Raw genomic sequence first — 25,769 nt, forward strand, 5'->3', positions numbered from 1 at the left:
TAAATTTTTTTAAAAAATTAGTTTATATTTGAAATGTGCTGTTTGTTTATTAAGCTAATAGTTTTTATTAAGAACAAAAGAAGAGCCACATTCATTCATGCCAAAGCCTTGTTTAGGGAAGTTTTTAATGTTGATGTTTTATCTCATTTTAAACATTCTGTTGGGAGCCGCCCAGAGTGGCTGGGGAAACCCAGCCAGATGGGTGGGGTATAAATAAATTGTTGTTGTTGTTGTTGTACCAGTATTCTGTTCTGACAGTAACCAGATGCCTATGGGAAACCCATAAGCTGGACTCAAGCACAAGAGCCCCCCCCCCCCAAAGCAGTTTCCAGCAATATTGAATATTATATACATTGTTACTGTACATCTTATATATTGTGTTTTTATTGTTATTGTTTGGCGGGGGTTTCTTTAATTTCCATTGTAAGCACATAATGCTGGTATGTAAATGTCTCAGACGATCACACAGACTTATATGTGTATCATTTGCTGGATTGGGACCTGGGGGCATAAACTGGATTTCCATTCAGAGTCACACTTGAACAGGCAGTGGGATGCACATTCTGACATGCATTCAGATGAACATCCCAATTCACACGTTACATGTCGCGCATTAACATCTGGTTTGCTGCATGAACAGAGCTGGGTTGGTGCCCTTCTGGTTTCAGAAGACTGGTACTTGCCTTATCATGATGTACCAGGTCCAACGCTATTCTACACTGACTGTCAATAGCTCTCCAAATCCCCCGACTTGTCCCCGCAGGCATAACCTATTCCAACCTTCCCCAACCTGGTGTCATGCAGAACCTTTGGAGCCTAGCCCCGTTTTTGAGGCATTTATGGTTCTTCTTACAGAAGCCAAAGACATGCAGAAAAGAATAAAAAAGAAACCTGATGTGAACATGCAGAGGAGGTGCGCACCTGATACTTCACCGTTCTTTTGTCTCACAACTCTGGAAGATATGCACGACCAGCCAAGACAAAAGTTCATGGTTCCTCATGGTTAACTCAAGGCTATTTCTCACATAGACAAAGCCAAGCACAATGTATACAATATTCATTTCAAGTAGGATTCTTTATTGAGCTGAATCAATGGATTGGATGCTTAAGTCGGTGAGCCACTCGAAGTCAGACAAAAGGACCTATGCATCTTTTCATGTATTTGTAAAAGCTAACAGAAAGCAAAAGCAAAAAAGGCCACATACCTAACCGAATAGAATTATGAGATGCATTTAGGGTGCTTCCAGACTGCCAGCATTTTGTGGCAGGGAGTGAAACAAGCAGTGGAACTTTCGACTTGTGCAATTAAAGTGGACCAAAGGAAGGGAAACGCCTGAAGCAGTGAGAGGGGAAATTGGGAGCTACAAGAAGATGTCCAATTTGAGAAGGCAAAAATGTCCACTGAAGAGAAAGGAACAGTGTTGTTGTGGGATGCGTTGCATGGATTGAATTCATTTAAACCATCTTTAATATTGTGTTTTAATATTAATGTGGTGATTTAATTGTTGTAATCCACCCCAGGACCTTAGGGTGAAAGGCAGGTAATAAATTGTAGTAGTAGTAGTAGTAGTAGTAGTAGTAGTAGTAATTAATAGTGTTTCACCTGTAGTCTTAGGAGAATCACTAAAATAAGCTTCCATAAATGAAATGTTTAGCTAGATTGCAAGATTGTGATCTAAACCTTGAGCCCCTTGGCATTCAAGAGTCAGTTCAAGGTTGGTCAATGGCTCCAGTCCTTAACCACCCCTCCTTCTGGGAGAATCACCTGAGTTCAAAGATCCTTGTATGCAGCAGCAGGTTGCATGTATATGGCTGTTCACACAGGTTTCATTTTGGGATAGATGGTTAGTGCTGTTAACTCTTTTTACTCTGATTACTGTTGCAAGAGGGGAGGAAAAGGGACACATCCCTCCTCCCCAAACAGGTAATATCCGCTGTCAGAGCCAACCATATTTCCCTACTGTGTTCCTGGTCTTGTTCTTGAATGGGGAACTATGTGTATAGAGTATGTGTATACCCTATAATTGTATAGAGTGGTTCAACAAAGGAACCAATGACATAGAGGGGTGGTGGGCTTCCTTTCACTTGAGGTCTTCAATGAGATGCTGGGCAGTCATCTGTTGGGGATGCTCCATTTCTGCATTTCCTGCATAGAGGTTGGACTATGTGGCACGGAAGACCCCTTCCACTCTATATGATTCTATAGACCTTGGATGGAGAGGCGCTGCAGAGGGACCCAAGTGCATTCATTTGCAAGCAAGGAACCTGATTTGGATGAGGAATCATAAATGTTTCTCGGTTTCTGCTTATGAGTGGCCCTTGTCAGATTGGGAAAGTAGGCTTAAATTGTAGCACCAAGAGGTAATCCTCATAGGAACCTAGGAAGCTGCCTTAAGAGTCTACTAGCTCAGTACTGTGTACATCAGCTGCTAGTGGTTCTCTGAGATATTCAGGCTGGGATCACTCCCTACCCTACCAAGAGATGCTGGGACCTTCTTTATGCACAACAGATGCTTTACCACTGAACAAGGGCCCTTCAAAATTGAACCTGGAGGTAAAACTCATGACTTCCAGTAGCTTAGATTGCAAACTCCACCTCCACAATGGCCATTCCATTATAGCTCATCCATTTATTTAAAAACCTGTACCACCCTTCATCCCAAAATGGGTTTACCTATGTCACATTCATGAACCCCGCTTGATCTATCGCCCACAGCTGAATGTGTAAATTTTACACATTGTACTGTATTTGAAGTGATGTCAGATGACGTGAGTGTTTTGCTATTGCAAATTGGTTTAAGGGTGTTTTAGACATGTAAAGTTTCATTTGGCTACATTTCTCGAGCGACAAGCAAAAGTGTGAGCTCATTCAAGGTAGCATGGAAATACAGATAGATTTATATATTTCATTCCTGATAGTCTGGTTCTAGCAAGAATGAGGCTAGAGTTCTATTGGCAGGATAATGTGACTTATCAATGTGAGAACCCAAAAGGCTGTTAAGAAAGCATACAGGCACCTACCTGAAATTGCTGTATTTACCAATGAACATCAGCATCGCTTCCTCTCAGGCTCCTATAGATTAATTCAGGAAGCACTATTTAACCGTCAGTCTAAGACCTGGGGGACATATTGTATTCAGAGAAGTATCTCAGGGACATATGCAAATAACAGGTAATTTAACTGTTTATTGCTTTTAAGGAAAACAGCAAAAACTACAAAAACATAAAATTTACCCATCCAGAGAATATACATATATATGTGATGAAAGCCTGGCTGCATTTAAAGTCAGCTGGCATTTTGCCATTGTTGCACTTGAATGAGAATTTCATTTATAGTGAATAATGATAAAGATGCTATTTAGGGTACAAAATGGATTTTATTTGAAGAATAGGTTTAGGGTATAATTTTCTAAGAAATAGCTTTTGCAATAAACTTCAGCTAAGGATACTACCAAAGCTTACATATTATTCTCCCATCAGCAATCTTCCACTTGCTCAGCTAATACTGATACCCTGGAAATGCAAGTGTGTGTGTGTGATTGTGGTGGGTTTGGCATTCTGAGCTTGAGCAATAATGAAAATATGACTAAGATTTGGTTTTCCCATAGCTGTTTGAACGTCAGCATGACAACAGAACTGCATTTGAAGATTTGGAAGGTTTTAATATGTGGCAAGTTAATATGTTTTCCACACTTCCCCCAGAAGCTGCCCAGAGTGGCTGGAGGCAATCCAATCAGATGGGTGGGGTAATCATCATCATCATCATCATCATCATCATCATCATCATCTTTTTCAGATTATTTAATCCCAAACCTGCATTTGAGGTCTTAAATCTTAATTTTTTACCATATATTTTCATAGTGCTACAGTTGCAATCCACCTTAGATCAAATGATGTAGGTCCTGATGCACCAGCTAAAGACCAATTATCTATTTGATTGAAAATGACACTTCTATTTTCTGTAGCACATTAACAACACTCAAACATCTGAATTAAAACATGTCACTTGAGAAAAGCTGTCATTTTCTCATGTAATGTAAAACAAGTTCAAAGCTCAATTCCAAAACATTCAGTTTGTTTAGACCAGGCATAGCTGCCAAGTTATCCCTTTTTTAAAGGGATTTTCCCTTATGCTGAATAGGCTTCCTCGCGAGAAAAGGGAAAACTTGGCAGCTATGAGACCAGGCATCCCCAAACTGTGGCCCTCCATATGTTTTTGGCCTACAACTCCCATGATCCTTAGCTAGCAGGACCAGTGGTCAGGGATGATGGGAATTGTAGTCTCAAAACATATGGAGTGCCGAGGTTGAGGAAGCCTGGTTTAGACATTGCTTTCATTAGCTGCATTCTTGCCTGGTGCTGCTTACAGATGCAGAGGTCATTCCCATCAAAATGCCACTCTACAATATCTCCCCATTTAATTCAGGTCTACCATTTCCGCAGACTATCCAATATGTAACAAACAACAAGACAGAAATGGTAAATCTGGATTAGATGGGGTGGGTGGGTTTGTGGGATGGCATTTTGATGAAGACAACAACATTGTGTCATCACTGAAGGGAAAAAATAAACTTGCATGCATGAACATCACCCAGTGATCTTAGGCTGTATGAAGAAGAATAAGTATTGTGGCCATGATTCTAGGATGCACTATGGGTTTGCATGAATATGCATCTGAATGGCTGATAGGTTATTATTATTATTTAATCACACGTTTATCCCTCTCTTCCACCAAGGAATTCAGGGCCCTCCCATTTTTTCCTTACAACAGCAACCCTGAGAGGTACAGGAGAAAGAAAGAATCTGGTCCAAGACCACTCAGTACGTTTTGTGGCTCAGTTGGGACTTGGGAGCTGCTGCTCCAGCAATTGTAACCCTTGTACCACATTGGTTCTTAATAAATTGCTGTTTGTGTTTTATCACTCCTTTCTTCCAAGGAGCTCAGGGTGACAGGGAAGCCTCAGAACAGCCCTGTGAAAAGGAGAGTCATTAGAGGAGCTTCTGGGCAGATGGCTTCTAATGCTACCCAGTATTGTTTTTTGACTGTATGTTCCAGGAAGAACTTTGCAGTTGACCTTTAAGAGTAGCCCATTCCAACACTTGGGACCTTGGGGCTGCAGCTTAATTGCTCATCAGTTCTGAACTAACAAACTGCTAAAAGGACGTCTTTGCCACATCTGCTCGGTCATTATGGCTTCAGTGTCTGTATCTACTATCCCCAGATTTAAGCTGCATGTGTTACCACCACATAAGAGAAGAAGCAGCAGAGCTTGCAGAAACAATTGAATTTGTCAGTATTTATTCAAAAATAACTTCAGGGGGGAAATGGAGAATTATTCACAGCAAGCTTCTAAGGCCAGATATTATCGTTCCAAAGAGATGCAAGCTTTGACTGTCTTTTGCAAACACACACTGTATTTTCTTTCTAAAGGCAGGGAGTTGGTTATCTGACTTAGACTTATCCAATTCACAAAACGCACCTCTGAGGCAGCAATTCCACATGTCTGCCATCCCCATTGAGTTCAACAGAGCTTACTTCTCTGGAAGTGGCCTGCGAGCGCTCCAGTTGGAGAACAGCCTTTACCAAAGGTGTAATGGGCTTTGAAGACACCCGAACTCAGGTGACGCAAGAGAGAAACATGCTAAGAGGAAGGCACGCTTGGCAAATCCACACCATGATCAACTCCCACCCAGAAACCAATGTCCCCACTGTGGAAGGACGTGTGGATCCCGAATTGGCCTCCACAGTCACTTATGGACTCATTGTTAAAACCATGTTTATGGAAGACAATCTTACTCGTCTACGAGTGATTGCCAAAGAAGAAGAAGGATTTCAGCCTAAGTGTTGTTGTTGTTTAGTCGTTTAGTTGTGTCCGACTCTTCGTGACCCCATGGACCATAGCACGCCAGGCACTCCTGTCTTGCACTGCCTCCCGCAGTTTGGTCAAACTCATGTTCGTAGCTTCGAGAACACTGTCCAACCATCTTGTCCTCTGTCGTCCCCTTCTCCTAGTGCCCTCAATCTTTCCCAACATCAGGGTCTTTTCCAAGGATTCTTCTCTTCTCATGAGGTGGCCAAAGTATTGGAGCCTCAGCTTCACGATCTGTCCTTCCAGGGAGCACTCAGGGCTGATTTCCTTAAGAATGGATAGGTTTGATCTTCTTGCAGTCCATGGGACTCTCAAGAGTCTCCTCCAGCACCATAATTCAAAAGCATCAATTCTTCGGCGATCAGCCTTCTTTATGGTCCAGCTCTCACTTCCATACATCACTACTGGGAAAACCATAGCTTTAACTATACGGACCTTTGTCGGCAAGGTGACGTCTCTGCTTTTTAAGATGCTGTCTAGGTTTGTCATTGCTTTTCTCCCAAGAAGCAGGCGTCTTTTAATTTCGTGACTGCTGTCACCATCTGCAGGGATCAAGGAGCCCAAGAAAGTAAAATCTCTCACTGCCTCCATTTCTTCCCCTTCTATTTGCCAGAAGGTGATGGGACCAGTGGCCATGATCTTGGTTTTTTTGATGTTGAGCTTCAGACCATATTTTGCGCTCTCCTCTTTCACCCTCATTAAAAGGTTCTTTAATTCCTCCTCGCTTTCTGCCATCAAGGTTGTGTCATCTGCATATCTGAGGTTGTTGATATTTCTTCCGGCAATCTTAATTCCGGCTTGGGATTCATCTAGTCCAGCCTTTCGCATGATGAATTCTGCATATAAGTTAAATAAGCAGGGAGACAATATACAACCTTGTCGTACTCCTTTCCCAATTTTGAACCACTCAGTTGTTCCATATCCAGTTCTAACTGTAGCTTCTTGTCCCACATAGAGATTTCTCAGGAGACAGATGAGGTGATCAGGCACTCCCATTTCTTTAAGAACTTGCCATAGTTTGCTGTGGTCGACACAGTCAAAGGCTTTTGCATAGTCAATGAAGCAGAAGTAGACGTTTTTCTGGAACTCTCTAGCTTTCTCCATAATCCAGCGCATGTTTGCTATTTGGTCTCTGGTTCCTCTGCCCTTTCGAAATCCAGCTTGCACTTCTGGGAGTTCTCGGTCCACATACTGCCTAAGCCTGCCTTGTAGAATTTTAAGCATAACCTTGCTAGCGTGTGAAATGAGCGCAATTGTGCGGTAGTTGGAGCATTCTTTGGCACTGCCCTTCTTTGGAATTGGGATGTAGACTGATCTTCTCCAATGCTCTGGCCTAAGCCTAAGTGACTCAGATATAAAACCATTGAAGGAACTGCATGAAAATACAAATGCAGCACAGAATGTTCCTTGCTCTTTGCCGCTTTTATATTTATGACATTTTTGTTTCTTCAAGTAAAGACATATGAAGAAATTGAATTTGACTGAAGATCAGATTTACTGCTTCATAATCATGCTAAAACTAAGGGCTGGTCTACTTGAGCCAACACACTCATAAACAGTTAAAACTCTACAGAATAATCTAGCCAGGTTCTATGTAGGGTCTTAATCCAGAATAAGGAGATAGAAAGGCAGTGCCGGATTTACGTATAAGCTAAACAAGCTATAGCTTAGGGCCCCACTCTCTTGGCCCCCCCCCAAAAAAATAAAGAAAAAAACCTGGATGTACACTTCCAAAATATAAGAAAAAAACAAATAAAATGGGTTTAGATACCTATGGTACTAGGTCCATAAATTACCATATAGTATATACAGTATTCAACACAAAAACAGCGACAATTTGTTGTTGACAAAGTGCAGCTGGACATATAAAGGGCCCCATTACCTTCAGTAGCTTAGGGCCTCATCAAACCTAAATCCAGCCCTGTAGAAAGGTCTAGTAAAGACAAAACCTGCTTTTGTGTCTGATTATGAAGGCATGGAATTTATGCATCTCTTTCTTTGCTTATTTAACTCAGGGTCCTAGTCATTCAGTTGCAATTTGGAACCCTGGGAATGGAGATATTCCAATAGGTAACCATTCAGGCACATCCTGTTCTTGATCTTCTGAAGTGCAGGGTTTCCTCTGCAACGACATCAAATCTATGGAAACGTTGGAGCTATGTGAATACTCCTAGCAGTTGCAGTTAGATTTCACCCTGTTCTTTCATCATGTGAAAATTTCCAAAATGTCTGATGGGATTTTAATTTATTGAATTTCTGAAGGTTAACCTTCTAACTTGAAATAATTTGACCCAGTAGAATAAAGCTCTGGACAATTATACACACAAATGAAAACAATGCAGCTGCTTTATGACTTTATTAGCACACGTTACAAGGTCCCTGTCAGAATTAGAGCTCTGTCTCATTCTCTCTTTTGAAACAAGCACACTTGAAAATGTCAGGCACTCCCAACTGTAGCAGCTTGCAGTGCTTATTTATGGTATCTCAATGGAAAGTTTTGATAAACGAGGCCATAAAATTAGGTGTTGGAAAGGTCATAAGGTTTGACCATCAATGTATCTAAGCAGTAGTCACATTGTTCACTTCAGTGTAAAGTTGTTACTGTTTGATTTTCTTTCCCAACTGCCTGCCGCCCCACTTTTTTTTAAAAAAAGAAAACGCCAATCATTTTGTATGCCAGAATGGAAAGGAAGGTCTCTGGAGTTCTGTCTTGATGTTCCTGTCTGCAGCGCAACCGCATTCCTTAATGAATGCTCAGGGCTCTATTTCTAATTTTGGAATTGAGTAAAATGAATTTGCTGCAATTCTCCATCACTGGGGAATAATCTTAATGTACTTCCCCCTACTGTTTATGTCTTTATGCAAACAGTGTCTCCTTAACAATGCCCATTGCAGCTAATTTGCAACTACAGATCTCAAAAATATTGTCTTCTAAAGTTTTAATAGAGCCCCATGCAACTTAATTATCCATTATTGGCAGCTTCTCTCCTGGGGTGATTAGTTGGAGGAAGCTAGTGAACTTTGAAACTGCAAAATCTCAGATGGGAAGATGATTAGTTTATTTAGCAAGAGACTGGGATAGGAGGGAATGAGGGGACTCCCTCGACTCATCTTTGATCAACTTGTTTTCTCCATGGCAGGCTATTTCTTTGCATGGAAGAATCTCATTTAAAGTTTTGTTGGAGAGTTCTCCCTAACTAGAACAGTTCCTGTGTATAGTTCACATGAATATAAATGAAAAATGAATTCATCCATTCATCAGTGTACTTTTCAGATTTTAGTTTCTTCTTCTTAATAGGTCTCCTGATGTTACTGAAATCCGTTCTGGGCACTCTGCAAGGCTGCCCATTTCCCCTCAAGTTCCTGCCAGCTGAAGTGGTTTATCATGTTTTGATTCCCAAAAGGGAAAAAAGATAATTGAAAATCAATGTGAAGTCACATCAGGGACATTTTTTTGACATTATGATACTCTAGTTAACTCTATTTACATGCAAAAGACAGATGGCAATAATAGATTGCTATGTCCCAAGAAAGTTAAGGAAGGGCTTGTGAGATTAGACCACAGAATATGGTGGTATATTAAAATAAATGAAACAGAGTGGTCATTGAGATTAGCGGTTTAAAATCTTGCATCTTGTCCAGACAAACAGTACAATCCAACACATGCCTACTCAAAGCAACACCCTCAGAATTCAATGGAGTTACTCCCAAGTAAGTCTGCATTAACTTTAAAGCCTAAGTATGGCTAACTTACTGGTTCATAAATATTCCTTATGAATTTAAAACAGAAAGCAATATGGATATATATATATTTAAGTACCTGTATTGCTTTCCAATATTTAAACATGTTAACTCAGAAGTGCCACTTAGGCCAATGGTATAGTAACTTGCAATCTTAGGTAGCCTTAAATCTCTCTCTCTCTCTCTCTCTCTCTCTCTCTCTCTCTCTCTCTCTCTCTCTCTCTCTCTCTCTCTCTCTCTCTCTCTCTCTCTCTCTCTCTCTCGTTCTTCCCCTTTTAGCCTCAGTGGGACAGTTCTGCAGAGCAGCGTGCATGGCTTTCCCCCACCAACTATCGCTTTTACCACAACCCTGTTAGGTGGGCTAGGTGCACAGTCTTGTTTTAGTGCCTTCTGGGCATTTTATTTCTAAAGCACACTTTAGTCCCCGATCCTCGTTTTTTTCCTCGTATGCAGCATCTTAGCATTCACCTTTTTTTTTTTTTACAGAGTACTGAATGTCAAGTGTGGCCCATAGTGCCTAGTGTTCAGGATCCCTTTTGAGAAGGAGCGCCGAAGACGCGCGCCCGGGAGAGTTCCGCGGTCCGACGCGCCTCTAAGCATGGGAAACGGCGTTGACCGACCCGTTTGCTCGTGCTTGCGACGCGGACAGCAAGTCTGAGCCCTCCGCCGCTCCGATACTACTGGAACGGCTTGCCGGCTTCCATACGGAGCTCGGAAAAGCCAACGTCTTACGTACATTAAGCACCATTGACCCAGGGCGATCACTTGCAAGTAAACATCGGTTGCAAGTCAAAAGATTGGGTTTAATAAGGCTGATTTGCGCAGGCCTCGTTCCTTCTCCGTTGGGCTCGGTCAGAGGACAGAATCATCCTGCTGGTCGGACAACGGGAAGCGCATCAGCGGCGGATTAATAAGGTTTCCAGATACTGTATTGCATTTTTTTTAATAAAAAAAACCAATTCTGTAATGCTCCTCCCGCCCCCCGAAGATCTCAGATCTTATCTTATCTTATTGTTCACGCCTACTTTTGTGGATATTGACTACTCGCAAGCAAGCCCATTGAGTTCAATGAGGGGGCCGTAAATGCGCATCGGAATATTTGCAATCGTGCAAACGCGTCAGAGACATCTAGGGCGCAATGCTGCCCACACTGACTTTTCCAAGCGGTTTACTTCCGCGTAGACATGTAACTGTGTGCTGCTACTCGCCCATGATAAACTACAAGCCCCATAAATCAGAGCGGCACGGCAGGGACGTAATTTTCGCGCCTGCGTATTTAAGGGCTCGAGGCGCGGTGGGACCAGAGGTTTCGTCCTTTCCGTTGCTCAATGAAACCTTCCTAATGGAGCGCCGGAGCTTTTGATGGTGCTGCGCAAGCGCTGTGGCTGGAGCTGGCACGATGGTGCATCCGCGGCTACTACAAGTTGCAACCCTGTTTCTGTTTGTTCTGTGCTGGGGGAAGAGCTCGGCTGGTGAGTCTTGAGTAAATGCCGCCGGGACCGTGGTTTGCAGAGGGGTCGCGCTCCCGTTGGTATGTGCGCAGCCTCGGAGCGTCGCTTTCTTCTCCTTGCTTCTCGTTGTTACAGCTTTGTTAACAGTAGGCTGCGCTGTGTGTGTGTGATATAAACACCGGCGTAGGGGAAGGTCTTGCAATCTTGGATCGCCGCCTCCGGTCCCGGTTCTGGCCACATGGAGCGATGCGTGCCCAAAGGCAAAACTGTTACAGTACTTCCTAAGTGGCTCCCTTCTCTTTGTCCCGCTGAAATTCTGAAGCCTCCGAGAACTTCCCTGCTTAACTGCTCAAGCAGTGCTTCTGCGGCTGCTGGTGGGGGCAGTACAGTACTGTTCAGCAAACAGGAATTGATTTATCCAATTGATTTACTTAAAATATTAACTGCTTGTGTGTGTGTGTGTGAGAGAGAGAGAGACAGAGAGAGAGAGAGAAGGAAAGAAAGAAAGAAAGAAAGAAGGAAGGAAGGCCCTGATGAAACTCATACCCTTAAAAAAACATGGGGTATTGTGTTGCCCCCTTCTGCCAGAGTAATGGCAAAGTGGACTTGCAGGCAAAATGAAATGAATATCCCAATTTTAGACACTCTTGGGGTGCACTGTTTTCTTCAAAGAAAACTTCACTTTGTGTAGTGCACTAACTCGAATAGGCAAAACAATTTCAATGCCTGTTTTCTTTAATTTCCTGTGGTGCAATTCTATGCATGCTAATTCAGAAGTAAGTCCCCACACCGTGTTCAGTGGGCTTGCTTGGGTAAGTCAGTGTGTTTTAGGACTTACTTATATATTGAATTTATATCCTGCTCTTCCTTCCAAAAGAGCCCAAGGCAGTAAACAACAAGAGCTAAATCAATAAAAACATCCGAAAAACAATTCCAGTGCCAGCGCAGATTGGGCAAAATCTCAACCTAAAAGGCTCGTTGACGGAGGAAGGTCCCTGGTAGGCACTGAAAAGACAAGAAAGCAGCACCTGACTGATATTCAAGGATTGTAACTTTTTTATGTTGCTCAAGCTGGGTTTCTGGGTTTAAAGCAGCTTTCTTGTAAGGCAGGCTACCTTTTCATCACTAGATTAGGTCTCAGAAACAAGCCTGCTACTACACCAGTCTCATGTGGAAATGTGATGCCAGAAAGCTACAAAACCGAGACCCTCAACCATCCACATCGTTGCTGGTCTGAAGGTCCATGAGGTTACCACCAAGCTGAAGCTAAACAGATCTAGGCCTGGTTAGTGCCTGGATGGGTGGCCTCCTGGGAGCAACATGCACCACCTTCAGTTCCACGACAGAAGAAAGGCAGGAAGGAAAGAGAATTAAATAAATATACAATAAAATCCTTCCCTTCCTCCAAAGAGTTCAGGGCAGTATAAATTAATGATACAAGAAGGTTGACCAGTACTCATTACTGAGAAATGCAACTCTTTGAGAAGGGATTCTGCAGGGAAATACCATTATACATTCAGGGGAGTGTTGAGAAGTTCTGGAGGGCAAATAAATGGTGGGGGAATTTGGCCAGGTCCACCCACAAGGGGCTCACAGCATGTTCCTTGAAGCTGCTGTGGTTAAGTCACTGAACAGGAGGCTGGATCCAGATTAATTCTCGACACACAGGACAAAGCCTTGGCTAGCCTGCCTTGATCCCGTGTGGGTGGGCAGGGGGACCTCTTGATGATTGTGTCAAAAATTTAATTCTCATTATGTATGTTTCAGATACAAAATGGAGCAAATTCCTGGTTCAGATAGACAGAGCTGTGGAAAACTACAAACCATGTATGCAGGCAAACTGCAGCTGTCATCAAAGGTGAGGAGCCAGCATCTCTCACAACCCAATTAATATTTACAGCGTGATAGAACTCGCCAACTCTGGGTTGAAGGTGTTACCCAAGGAGGTCTGCTGAATTATAAGCACCTCATTTTATTGGGGATCATTTGCAACAACCTCGTTATTGGGAAGTAGATGATGTGTGCCAAATGAGACCTGACACCATTTACACAGTTTATACTTGTGAATGTTTCTTTTAAAGAGTAAATAGCATGGGTGGTGCCCTGCTCGAGATTGAGAACTGATGCCTGGGTTAATCCATCTGAGTTCCCAGTCTGGATTAGCACCTGCCACTGGTTTTTACCCATTTTTGCGCATGCAAGTCGTTCACACAGTTACTAACTGCATGGCATGTCTAGTTGGAACTTGTGCTGTCTTGAAATACTGTAGTAATATTTAACATTGTAACCAAAACCACCTGTTTGTGAATCGCTTGTTACAGATGACAGAGTCTCGCAGTGATAAAACACTAAACACGACAGAATATCAGCTTGAAATATAGCACCTTAAAATGTCAATCCACAATCAATCGGATGAAGGATGGTATAGCAATTTAATAAATAACAACAACTATAACACAGAACCCACACACCCCCAACACAGAATTGAATTAATATTCCTATGGTGACTGACACAGGGTCATTAAAGCATAGGTTTTATAATTTGTGTGTATCTATTGACCAAGAGTAGAGAGGCAATATAGTGTCTTTGTTGGAAATATAGTAATATTGTTACTAGGTGGAACCAATGGTGTTAATAGTTTAAAGTAGCTCCCTGTTTCAGCTCCCTCCCTCTCTCTGTACAAGGCAGCAAGTTCAATATTTTACTAAAGTGATTGTATTGAACCATTCCATGCTAAAATCCCTTCCTAGAATGACTTAGCTGTTATACTAATTTTCCTTAATGTGTTTAATGATGGATGGAATCTTTCTCCCCTTAGAGTTAGGGAACAGGACTTGGCTCCCTTCCGAGAGGGGATCTCCGAGGAGCTGCTGTCAGAAGCAATCAGTCGAAGGCTTGGGACGCACTACCAGATCATTGAGAAGAAGTTGTACCGTGAACATGATTGCATGTTCCCTGCAAGGTGAGACCAATACAGAATGTATCAGAGAGAGAGAGAGAAACAGGAAAATCTCCCTAGCCTCCTTAACCTATGGGTCACTGAGCAGAAAACATTTGAAAGGGCTAAATTCCAATGTAAGAGGAAGAAACTGATGAGGCATTGCTTTGCCTGAAATGTAGAAATTGCATTTGCTTTTGTGAGAAATCAATATTGACATGGCACTTTAGTTGTGCGAGGAGGTGAGGCGGGTTAGAAGCTGAAAGAAATCGGCAATAAATGCCTCTTGGGAGCAAGGATAATGGAAAGGGATAACTTGCTGAGTTGTCTAAAAACAGTTGTTTGGGTGTCAGAAGGAGCTTGTGTCTGTGCCCAGCTTGGTTTATAGTCATAGTAAAGAGCAAACAACACCAGCATTGCAATGTGTCCCTATTGCTTTCTTGTTTCATTTCAGTCCCTGGGCTTTTTGTGCGGTCATGCTGTTCCTATGGGTATAAAAGCCTTTCTTTGATCTCCATTTGGCTGCTTCCCTTCAAGTCTATGTGGAGAACCCCATTAGCCTTTTATCAGTTGCCTTGCATTCAACCAGCTCTTTCCTTCACCATCTCTACTGCTTGTGTGGTGTGCCTTCATTCAAGTCTTGTTCTTCAAGACATGGGCACTTTACCTTCAGTGCAGTGTAGTGGTTTGGGTGCTTGACTAGGTTTGGTGAGACCTATGTTCAAATCCTCACACAACAACAAAACTGAACTAGAAGACATAACCTACCTTACAGAGAGGATAAAAGTGCAGGTGGGGGAGGAAAACCTGTAGTTCTTGGGGGAAGGAGTAATACAAAAATAATGGGTGGGAGTCAACAAAGTTTTACACAGAGTAGGCCCATTGAAATTAAGGGGACAAGCTTAGTCACATTAATTTTAGTGGGTCTACTCTAATGATCCTTATTCTCAATAATCCTTACAGCATCCTTCCATATCCAGTTAGTATAATTTTTCCTCTGTTGAATTGTATGAAGCCCTATAAGTGCAAATGTGAGGCAGAGGGAGAAGAAGTGGGGAGTTTCTTGCTTGGGGCCACCTGACAAGTTTGTGGGTGAGGCTCAAGCTCAGGACTTATTGCCTCTTAACTCAAACACTTAACACTGGTATCCCTCCCATCGCATGCGGGTAGTTCTCTGAATCTTTTTGAGCTTATTTTCACAATGTAACTGAGTTTAAGGTATCAGTCCTAACAACACAGAGTCCTAACATATGGACAAGTAATTCCATTGACATTGTCTATAAAAATTTCAAGAGTTCACCCTTAGGTAGCCAAAACGGCACTACCCATGCACAAGGAGGCGACATTGGCAGACTTGGGGAAAACTGCTTTGAGGTTCCATTACAATAAATCAGTATGGACATTTACTTCAATAAAAACTGAATAAAAATTTGCATAAGTGCAAATTTTGGCATCTGTATGTTTCATGACACAATGGAAAGAGTGGGCTATCAGGGTTAAAGTCAAACCGTTGGAGAGTTACAGCGCCTGCTGTGGCTGTAGAGACCAATATGGGAGAGACATGTTTCATTGCAGCTGGGGCAGATGAAAGCATCCAGTTATCCTGCTGCAGATGCTCCATGATGTTTCTTCTCTCTGTTCTTCTCCCAGCGGTCATTTCTCCTCTGGTCACTGCTGTGAATATACGACCTGACTGTCTGTCTTCAGGCACTACAGTTGTCTGCAAGGGATTCCCACACTGCAGGGTTGATGTTGACAGCCTTCATGTCACGTTTTCAGACATCTTTGTAACAGAGTTTGTGTGCCAACAGGCCTGGTGCTTTAAGCCAGCTCCACAAAATACATTAGTACATATTAGTTAGTGGCCATAGCACACTTTTTTTTTGCAGGAGAAATCTGAAATCTTGAGTAGGAGGGGAAATGAAATGGAGGATGATCGATGAAGGCATGGCTGGGACTTAATTTTCTTACAGGTCTCACTTGATATGAATAATTCTCAAGACCACCCCTTGCACGTATTGATATCCACAGGTGCAGTGGGGTTGAACACTTCATCCTTGAGATCATTAACAACCTCCCGGATATGGAGATGGTGATCAATGTGCGAGACTACCCCCAAGTGCCCAAGTGGGTGAAACCAAAGATACCCATCTTCTCCTTCAGTAAGGTGAGAGAGAGAGTGGACAACTCCTTGGTCAGACTTGGTGGGGACAGCTAAGACGCTTATTTGAATCCCTTGCGTTACGGAGATATTTTGCAGGAACTAATGTGTTTCTGTCTCTCCATTTTCTGAAAGACGTTGGAATACTATGATATTATGTACCCTGCTTGGACATTTTGGGAAGGCGGACCAGCTGTTTGGCCAATTTATCCCACAGGCTTAGGACGTTGGGATCTAATGAGAGAGAGTCTCAAAAGGTATGTTTCTGGAGAGAAGGATGAAGCTTGTTTTGTGGAGCTTCACTCCTCAGTCTGAAGTATGTTTCCTAAGAAATCAATCGTACTTTGTAAGATGGAAGTATGAATGACATCAGAACTGGCAGTGATCCACAAGCTTTGTAAGTTGTGAGGCACATCTAAGCTAGCTGAGGCTGCGGCCCTATACCCACTTACTTGCGAGTAAGCTCCATCAAATCCATAAGTACACATGTATGGGATTGCACTGCTAATTTGGGGGGCTTTAAACAAGCCAAATTGGTGGAAATCTGAACAGGAGTTAACATATGGGGCAGTGATGACTTTGCAAACATTCAACAGTAAGATGCAAGAGTTTTGGTATTTTTGTGAGTGTGTATTAAGGGGAACTTTAGCTTCTCTGTATAACAACTCGAACTTGCTAACATCCCCTCTTTTCACAGCCTTTAATGGCATAAAGGCTGCCATCGTTGCTTTCTAGAACATCCTGCAGTGATTGAAATAAATACATTGATTCCTAAATATGACACAAACTGACCAGTTTCTCTGCAGTGTCATCAATTTTAGATGTGAAAGAAGTGGCACATTAATCAAATTGTAAAATGCCTTGCTAGAATAAGGGGTGATGGAACTAATAGCATGGAGCAGAGTTTGTTTAGTTGAGGTTACTTAACCTAAAACCAATGAAGGGGTTCTGAGAAATAGGATGGATTTCTTTGCTTCTCTTACTAAGGTGTTATATGTCCATATTTTTTAACATCATGTACTGATCAAACTCTCCTTAGCTCTGCAGAAAAATGGCCTTGGAAGAAGAAAATTTCAAAAGCCTATTTCCGAGGGTCCAGGTGGGTTAGCTCAGTTCCCACTTCCAAACACTGATATACTACCGATGATTTGTATAGTGATAAAACCAAGGCATTAACAAGACTAGGGCTATGTACTGTGTTGCCCAGGAAGATTTGATGTTTACAAATGATATAAACAGGGCTCTGACACATTCTCAACAGGGGTTGATATTTTCAGTTCAGAACAGGGCGATTGTTACCTAGTAAAACAGGTGTACTATGTACTAACATTCTCAATGGTTGATTGTCTTTCCTGCATTCGGGTAGCTATTTGTGTGCAGCCACTGTTCTGAATATTTTATTTAAGTACATACCAGATATTCAAAACAAGATAAAGAGCAGCTTAGGCTTTGCTGAGGGGGAGGAAATGTTAGCTTCCTGCACTTCCTGTTCGTGTTCCTTCTCTGCTTTATTATAATCAAACAGAATGTTCATATTTTTTTGATGACAGGATGGCTTGTGGGTTTTTGTGTGGGTTTTGGATGCAGTGAAGAAGCAAAAATACATTCTAGATCATGGGTACGGTAGGCAAACTAAGGCCCAGGGGCCGGATCCGGCCCAATATCCTTCTAAATCTGGCCCACAGATGTTCCGGGAATCAGCGTGTTTTTACATGAGTAGAATATGTCCTTTTATTTAAAATGCATCTCTGGGTTATTTGTGGGGCATAGGAATTTGTTCATTCCCCACCCCCAAAAAATATATATAGTCCGGCCCCCCACAAGGTCTGAGGGACAGTGGACTGGCCCCCTGCTGAAAAAGTTTGCTGACCCCTGTTCTAGATCTTCTGTATCTCAAGGGTGGAGAAACTGTAGCTTTCCAGATGTTGGACTAGAGTTCCCATCAGCCCCAATGAGCATGGTCAGTGGTCTGGATGATGGGAGTTGTAGTCCAGCAACATATGGAGGGGTAAACATTCCTCACACCCACTTATATCTGCAATGATGTGTTATGCATTCATCTAATTATTGATGGAGCTCAGCTTCCTACCATTGTTCCCGTGACATATTCAGTAAATTAGATAAATTTGTCTTCCACGGAGAACATTGTTTAACAGATTTATGTGTCGTTTCACTGGTAGGACAAGTTCAGAGCGGGATCCCCTCATTCTTCTTTCTCGAGAAAATCCAGAACTTGTTGATGCAGAGTACACGAAGAACCAAGCCTGGAAATCCGAAAAAGTAATTACTCTTGAAGGCAGCACTTTCCTTTCTCTTAGAAAAGGGGTGTTCTATTGTTTCAGAGTCTGGCTTCAGCACTAAGCCCCTGTTCTTCAGGAAACATTCATAAGATCACACACTGATATCCTGGAATAATGACCCCTCCGTGGTTCCATACTTGCCATCACTAGCACAGGATAAGAACCTCACTTCAACAAGAAGTATGAATTGAAAGGATGGGGGGAAAACATCTCCTGATGACTACATGTTAGTTCTCCTGGGAGCCCAGTGTAAAAGTGCCATTGGATATGTGAAAAGGAAAGGAAAAACTTAACTGTAGGGGATCGTTTGCAAGTAGTGTCATGTTTAAATTAGGTGCTGGGAACTACATTTATGGCAGTAAGACATTGGAGCATCATGCAGCCAGGGCCCTGGATTCATGTCATGCTGGTGGCACACTTTTTCTGGGAGAGTGTGCGAGGGAGGATACATTGTCGTAAGACACGGGTGCAGAATATTTTCCAGACTGAGGGCCACATTCCCTTCTGGGCAACTATCCAGGGGCCACATATTAGGGCCAGAGGAAAAAGTAGGCAGAGGAAAAAATGTGACTTCCTCCTGCACACACTTGCAATGTCTTCCCTATCGTCCATCAATCCAGTCAAGCAGGGTGTTGGGGGGGAAGGGGAGGCATTTTGAAAGTTCAAGGACATTCCAGGCAGGGAAAAGAACTCAAGGAGGGTGCAGAGGAAGGCTGGTGAGGGGTGGGCCTTGGGAAGTGAATGGGTGGCTGAGGAGGAAGTGTGAAATCTTAAGGGGTGACTAATCTTAAGCATTGCCTTAATTTATTGGTTGTGCCCCAATAGCAGGGTTGCCAAACGTCTGAAATTCTGGAAATAGCCAGAATACTACAGTCAGAAGCAGCATCTGGGTAAAGCTCAACAACAACAACTACAATTTTATTATTTTATTATATATACCCCGCCCATCTGGCTGGGTTTACCCAGCCACTCTGGGTGGCATCCAGCAAAACTTTTGTGTCCGGATTTTCACTTTTTAAAATATGGCAACCCTACCCAATAGGAATGTGTCAGGCAAATTCTGATTCTCTTTTGGTTGAGTGTCCCATAGCTTGTTGGCTGATTTGATTTTCTTTGAGATTCTTGGTTTGGCATCTACCTTACGACATAACTAATCATTCTCGTGCTCTGGTTTTATTTTGTGGCTTGCCTTTTGTGCCTCTCTGTTAAAAGCCCATGCTGCCATCCTCTAGTTATGTTGCGTCTGAGTGGCTTGTTGTATAGGATGTAATTTGGAACTTCTCTACTTAAATATCTGCATTGCATTTCATGGTGCAGAAGAGGAAATAACCAGGACTGTAAGGGAAGTGTCACTTAAATGAAGGTGACGGTTTGCTGTGAACCTTAAAGATCCAGTGAGCTTGTAACTGACCTACCCACTGCTCCGCATTGTGAGGAAACATTATGCAGCTCCAACCTCTTTGTAAGGAACATGTGACAAGAGGACCTTGGACTGGCGCTAAAACAAGTACCGTATGAAGGTTCAGATATACACGTCAAGAAAATGGATTAGGAGAAACCACTGCTTTTTGCAATCATAAAACAAAAATTTAATATGTACCTTGAGCCTGTGCATGTTTACTTAGAAGTAAACCCAATTGAGTTCAACAAGTAAGTAAACGTGTACAGGACCGCATCCTTAGAAATATTTGGACTATTAAATTTACTGTGATAGGTTCCAGGTTTATTTAGATTTCCCTAGGAACAGGGACTCTAACTTTGTCCCTTCTGAAAATAAATCTAACAGAGAAACTGTGCTTGCGCTTATGGTGTTTCACTTTGGTTGTAGTCAGTAGGTAGATATACAACAACAATTTAAAATAAATATATATGTATATATTGTTCTTAAAGGACACTCTTGGGAAACCACCAGCTAAGGAAATTGCACTAACAGACCACTGTAAATACAAGTAAGTAACTGAGTCAGGCTGCAATTCTATACATAAATACGTCAGGAAAGTCCATTGAACGTAATAGAATTTACTTCTGAGTAGACATGCGCAGGATTGAACTGTCCGTCTAGAATTTTGGGGGGCTGTTTTCATCTATCTATCTTGTTTAATGTTAAAATAGATACTGGAAAAGTATTTAGACCATAAAGATGTTCAATTAACCATTAGCTGCAAGACAGGGCATTTGCTCCTATCCTCATGCTGCTGCTATTGGCACCTTTTGCCTTACCCTGAACTGTTTCACAGGCAGGAATATAGGCATTCTGTTTGTGCCTTGGAGAATTGCTTGTCTGCTCCACCCTTATGAAAACTTTCTGTCACATAGTTGTGCTAGTTACTGTAATTTAAGGAAGGCATTCAAGGAATCCCAAAGAACCCCTATATCCCCTGGGTGCTACTAAGGATAATAAGTAGCTGATATGATTATACTCTATGGAATATCAGCAGCTCTTCTGGTAAAGCAAACCGAAGGCACTCTCATCTCCGGTCCCTCGAGTATCTCTGTGAGATATTTCAGTGCCACATGTAGATGATGATCCTGCAATACTAGTGTGTTAAATGACTTCCCCGAGGTCTTTTGGGAAGAGCAGAATGGTGCCTGGAATAGAAATTATGGATTCAGGCATGGAGGTTTTTTTAAGCGGAGTAACTTCTGCATTTGTGTTTTGATGCTGCATCCTGCCATCTCCCTGACTTTTTAAGGCACTGTTGTGTTTTTATCTAAAGTATTTTTTAGATAAATGTACTCTTGTAGACTATTTATTTATAGGAACTCACTATAAGGGCCAGGATTGAAACCAAAAATGCAAGCCAACACAATAAATCATTATTTCCCAAACTTGGGTCTCCAGCTTGTTTTTGGACTACAATTCCCACCATCTCCATCTAGCAAGTCCAGTGGCCAGGGATGATGGGAACTGTAGTCTAAAAAAACACTTGGAAACCCAAATTTGGGAAGCACTGCCATAGATGGAGCAACTGTGGTTATGGAAGTTTAGATTTGCCGTATTTGTCTTTTGATACTCTGTGGCAAGAGTCAAATGGCGTATGTTCTTCCCATATGACCCTTCTGTAAAGCAATTAATGTAGTACATAAACAAGTTGAGGAAGAAAAGCCATGCCCTTCTCATAGAACTATATGACGGAGACCTAATAGATCAGGCATCCCCAAACTTCGGCCCTCCAGATGTTTTGGATTACAATTCCCATCACCCCTGACAACTGGTCCTATTAGCTAGGGATCATGAGAGTTGTAGGCCAAAACATCTGGAGGGCCACAGTTTGGGGATGCCTGTAATAGATCTTCGGAGATAGCCAACTTGCTGCCCTCCAGACATTGGACTACAATTCCCATCAACCCTGACCCCCATTGGCCACACTGGCTGGAGGTGATGGGAGTTGTAGTCCAACTATGTCTGGCAGGCACCTTGTTGGCTACCTTTGATCTAGTCCTGCTTGAACAATGATCAGATCTTTAAAGAGCATGCAAGCATTTATTTAATTGTTGTAAATTATTCAAACAAGTTTGAATCTCTGGAAGAATAAAATTCACCTAAAGCTGCATAACCCAGTTTTGTTCAATGATTAAGTAAGTGCACTAGTTGCTGGAGGAGTGGGAATATTGTAAGATGGTGTCTGTTTTTATTATACAGATACCTCTTCAACTTTCGAGGTGTGGCTGCCAGTTTCCGCTTCAAGCATCTCTTTTTGTGTGACTCGCTGGTGTTTCACGTTGGGGAAGACTGGCTGGAGTTCTTCTACCCTCAGCTGAAACCTTGGGTTCACTACATCCCAGTCAAATCAGATCTCTCTGATGTCAGGTGAGAAGTTGAAACTGAAGCTGCAGTGGCATAATAGCCGCTCCTTGTGTATTGAGATAGAAACATCAATGTACCATGGGAGTTTCCAGGCCAGCTGTTTGTTGAACATCCTTGCTGATACATTCACTTGGAGGATATACAACTTTGCCCACTTTGTTTCAGGGAGCTGCTGCAGTTTGTGAGAGAAAATGACGAGGTAGCCCAAGAAATTTCAAAGAGGTAAGTTTTCCTTATATGTAACTTGTGTAGCTTCCATGAGGCATTTATTCCCACTGCAGAGCACCAGCTGTTGTGATGACTGGCAGAGGTCATAATAGCTTTTGAAAATAAAACTTGCAAAGGCTCAAGGGCAATGATATTCAGAACCCTTTTAAACAGTCCGTGAAATTCCATCCCAAATTCCTTCCTTCAGTGGTGATATTAGTGTGGTGTCGTGTTCCGATATGTATCCTCCTAAGTCATACTTTGAGTTGACCTGTTGAAATCAGTGGACATGACTAACTTAAATTCAATGGTCTCAGTGTGACTCTGACTTATGTTTACAGGTCAACCCGCCCCAACAAAACCCTGATTGGGTATGTGCTCTTGTGCAACGAGGGGTGGGGAATATGCCTAACCTTCAAATAATTGTAAGGAGAAGCTAAGGAATGTTCAGCATAAGGTCGGGCATTATTATGAGGGGAACACTGTTTGTTGCTTTGGAAAAGAGGACCACTTCTGAAAGGGAAAGTTACTATGCGGATCAGTGGTTTTTTAGTAGTTCTTGAATTTTTTAAAAAAGCATTGACTTTTTGATGTTAAGGAAGAATACATTCCCATTTCGTCTCCCTTTTAGCCGTGGGTGGAAGATTCAAGACATGAGTTGAATATCCTTGTGCCTGATGTTGAGCCTGGGAAAGATGAGCATGGTTTGCCCACAAGGCCCTGGCAGGCCAGTCTCTGAGACCTGGTGGGCATAGTTAGTCCTGTGGGTCAAAGGTCTCCCACCACCGGGATCTTCAACAAAATCAAGATGAAAATCCTGTGGCACCTTAAACACACAGAGATGTGCTGAGGTTAAGATCTGGGGATTGAATGTACCTGCCAAATATGTACAAAAGTTGCCCATGAAAGCTTATCCCACACAATGTGTGTTGATCCTTACCATGTCTTATAACCCTTGCATTTGCAAGGTTTCTGTACTGTAGTTTCTTCCTACAAAAATTATTGCTGTTCTCTTTCAAATCAAATTAACTATCATAACTTCATGCCGAAGGAAACCTGAGAGCTGTAGCTTAATGGGGCAGATAATTTTCTGTTAGCGATCCCTAGCCCTTCCCTCACAGAACTCCCGTTCCTTGAAGAGATGCACTGATCATTAAGCCAGTTTTCATCCTTAGTTCTTGAGGTATGAACGCCACTAACTGTAGTCATCCTCTTTGCTTGTCTTTCTTGCCTCTAGAGGTCGCCAGTTCATCATGGACCACTTGCGAATGGAGGATATCTCTTGTTACTGGGAGAGACTTCTGATCGAATACTCCAAAGCCCTAACTTACAAAGTTAAACGAAAGAGTCACTACAATGAGATTTCATCCAGAAACCTGAAAACAGAACTGTAAAAATATATTTTTTAAAAACTGTTCCATTTCCAGTTCAGGACCAAGACTTGTGGGCACTGTGAAATCCAAAGAGCAGAAGTGTTTTGTTCAATGGAAGCTCTGCCAAATCTTAGAGGAAAGAAAGTGTTATTGTTACTTACTGTATTAAACTATTTTGTCAAATCTGGAATTTTCTTTGATATCATGGAAAGTAGATTTTTTTCAGAAGTGTTCAGATATGTGGGAAGCCAAAGTTCCACTGAATTCTAGTATTGCTTTGTGGTGAAATCCTTGTGAAAAGGGAACTGATGTTCCATGTTTAACTGACTCGCCATTTAACACCAGATTAATCCTATTGAGTGGGCTGTAGTTTTTTACTGGTGAGTGAATCATTTCATGAATCATCATGGATGCAACATTTAATAGTGTGATCTGCATAGCGTTTGGACAATAGTTCTTTGCAAACTCCGAGTCTTTATATACGGTATTGCCTTCTTGCAAAACATCTAGGTGGTACACAGCAATATGAAAAACTTTTTAAAGCAATTCAAAATAATCATTAAAATGACTGATTACACAACCCTAATAAATAAATAATAAATAAATAATTTTATTATTTATACCCCGCCCATCTGGCTGGGTTTCCCCAGCCACTCTGGGTGGCTCCCAACAGAACCCTAAAAACAGAATACAGTGGCACCTCTGGTTACGAACTTAATTCGTTCTGGAAGTCCGTTCTTAACCTGAAACCGTTCTTAGCCTTAGGTACCACTTTACTCTCCTGGATTCCATGCTCACTGCAGATGGTGACAGCAGTCATGAAATTAAAAGACGCCTGCTTCTTGGGAGAAAAGCAATGACAAACCCAGACAGCATCTTAAAAAGCAGAGACATCACCTTGCCGACAAAGGTCCGTATAGTTAAAGCTATGGTTTTCCCAGTAGCGATGTATGGAAGTGAGAGCTGGACCATAAAGAAGGCTGATCGCCGAAGAATTGATGCTTTTGAATTATGGTGCTGGAGAAGACTCTTGAGAGTCCCATGGACTGCAAGAAGATCAAACCTATCCATAAGGAAATCAGCCCTGAGTGCTCACTGGAAGGACAGGTCGTAAAGCTGAGGCTCCAATACTTTGGCCACCTCATGAGAAGAGAAGACTCCCTGGAAAAGACCCTGGTGCTGGGAAAGAAGGAGGGCACAAGGAGAAGGGAACGACAGAGGACGAGATGGTTGGACAGTGTTCTTGAAGCTACCAACATGAGTCTGACCAAACTGCGGGAGGCAGTGGAAGACAGGAGTGCCTGGCGTGCTATGGTCCATGGGGTCACGAAGAGTCGGACACGACTAAATAACAACCACTTTAGCTAATGGGGCCTCCCGCTGCCGCCGCCGCACAATTTCTGTTCTCATCCTGAGGTAAAGTTCTTAACCCGAGGTACTACTTCCGGGTTAGCAGAGTCTGTAACCCGAAGTGTTTGTAACTGGAGGTATTTGTAACACGAGGTAGCACTGTAAAACTTCAAACATTAAAAACTTCCCTAGGCTAGGCTGAGAAATGCTGACCAACCCAGCTTTATGGAGTTGACTGATGAGGCAAAGCTATACAGTATGTGGGAGATCTATGGTCAGAAACTCTCACTCCCATGCTTTCCTTATTATTACTAATTAACAGCCTGACGTAGCCCCTTTGAAGATTGGCGAAGTGATTCTAAAGACGCAGGTTTTACCATACTTTTTTCCTGATCTGAACTACTTCCCCAAAGCTGCTACCGTATTAGCTAGAGAGGAAAAAGACCAGCACAGCTTCTTCCTTCGCTCTTGTTTGTGAAAAGCCACCTTGCCACTTTTATTCAAGGACTATGTCCATGTTGCTGCAAAATCTGGAGAGGAACGAGAAACCTTGCAGTGCTATGGAGCAA

The 25,769-nt window shown here is 42.4% G+C and overlaps 1 protein-coding gene across 1 annotated transcript; it reads left to right on the forward strand.

The window, feature by feature from the left end:
• The first annotated feature begins 10,897 nt into the window (after positions 1-10,897).
• POGLUT1 (protein O-glucosyltransferase 1) lies at positions 10,898-24,033 on the forward strand. The gene is made up of 11 exons (XM_035116321.2): positions 10,898-11,083; positions 12,830-12,920; positions 13,882-14,025; positions 16,033-16,168; positions 16,298-16,419; positions 17,202-17,261; positions 18,343-18,442; positions 20,353-20,411; positions 22,106-22,273; positions 22,436-22,492; positions 23,715-24,033. The coding sequence occupies exons 1-11, from the start codon at positions 11,011-11,013 to the stop codon at positions 23,869-23,871; spliced, it is 1,167 nt and encodes a 388-aa protein (XP_034972212.2). The 5' UTR covers positions 10,898-11,010; the 3' UTR covers positions 23,872-24,033.
• The last annotated feature ends 1,736 nt before the right edge of the window (positions 24,034-25,769 follow it).

The sequence above is a fragment of the Zootoca vivipara genome, chromosome 4 (assembly GCF_963506605.1).
Source record: "Zootoca vivipara chromosome 4, rZooViv1.1, whole genome shotgun sequence".
Taxonomy (NCBI): domain Eukaryota; kingdom Metazoa; phylum Chordata; class Lepidosauria; order Squamata; family Lacertidae; genus Zootoca; species Zootoca vivipara.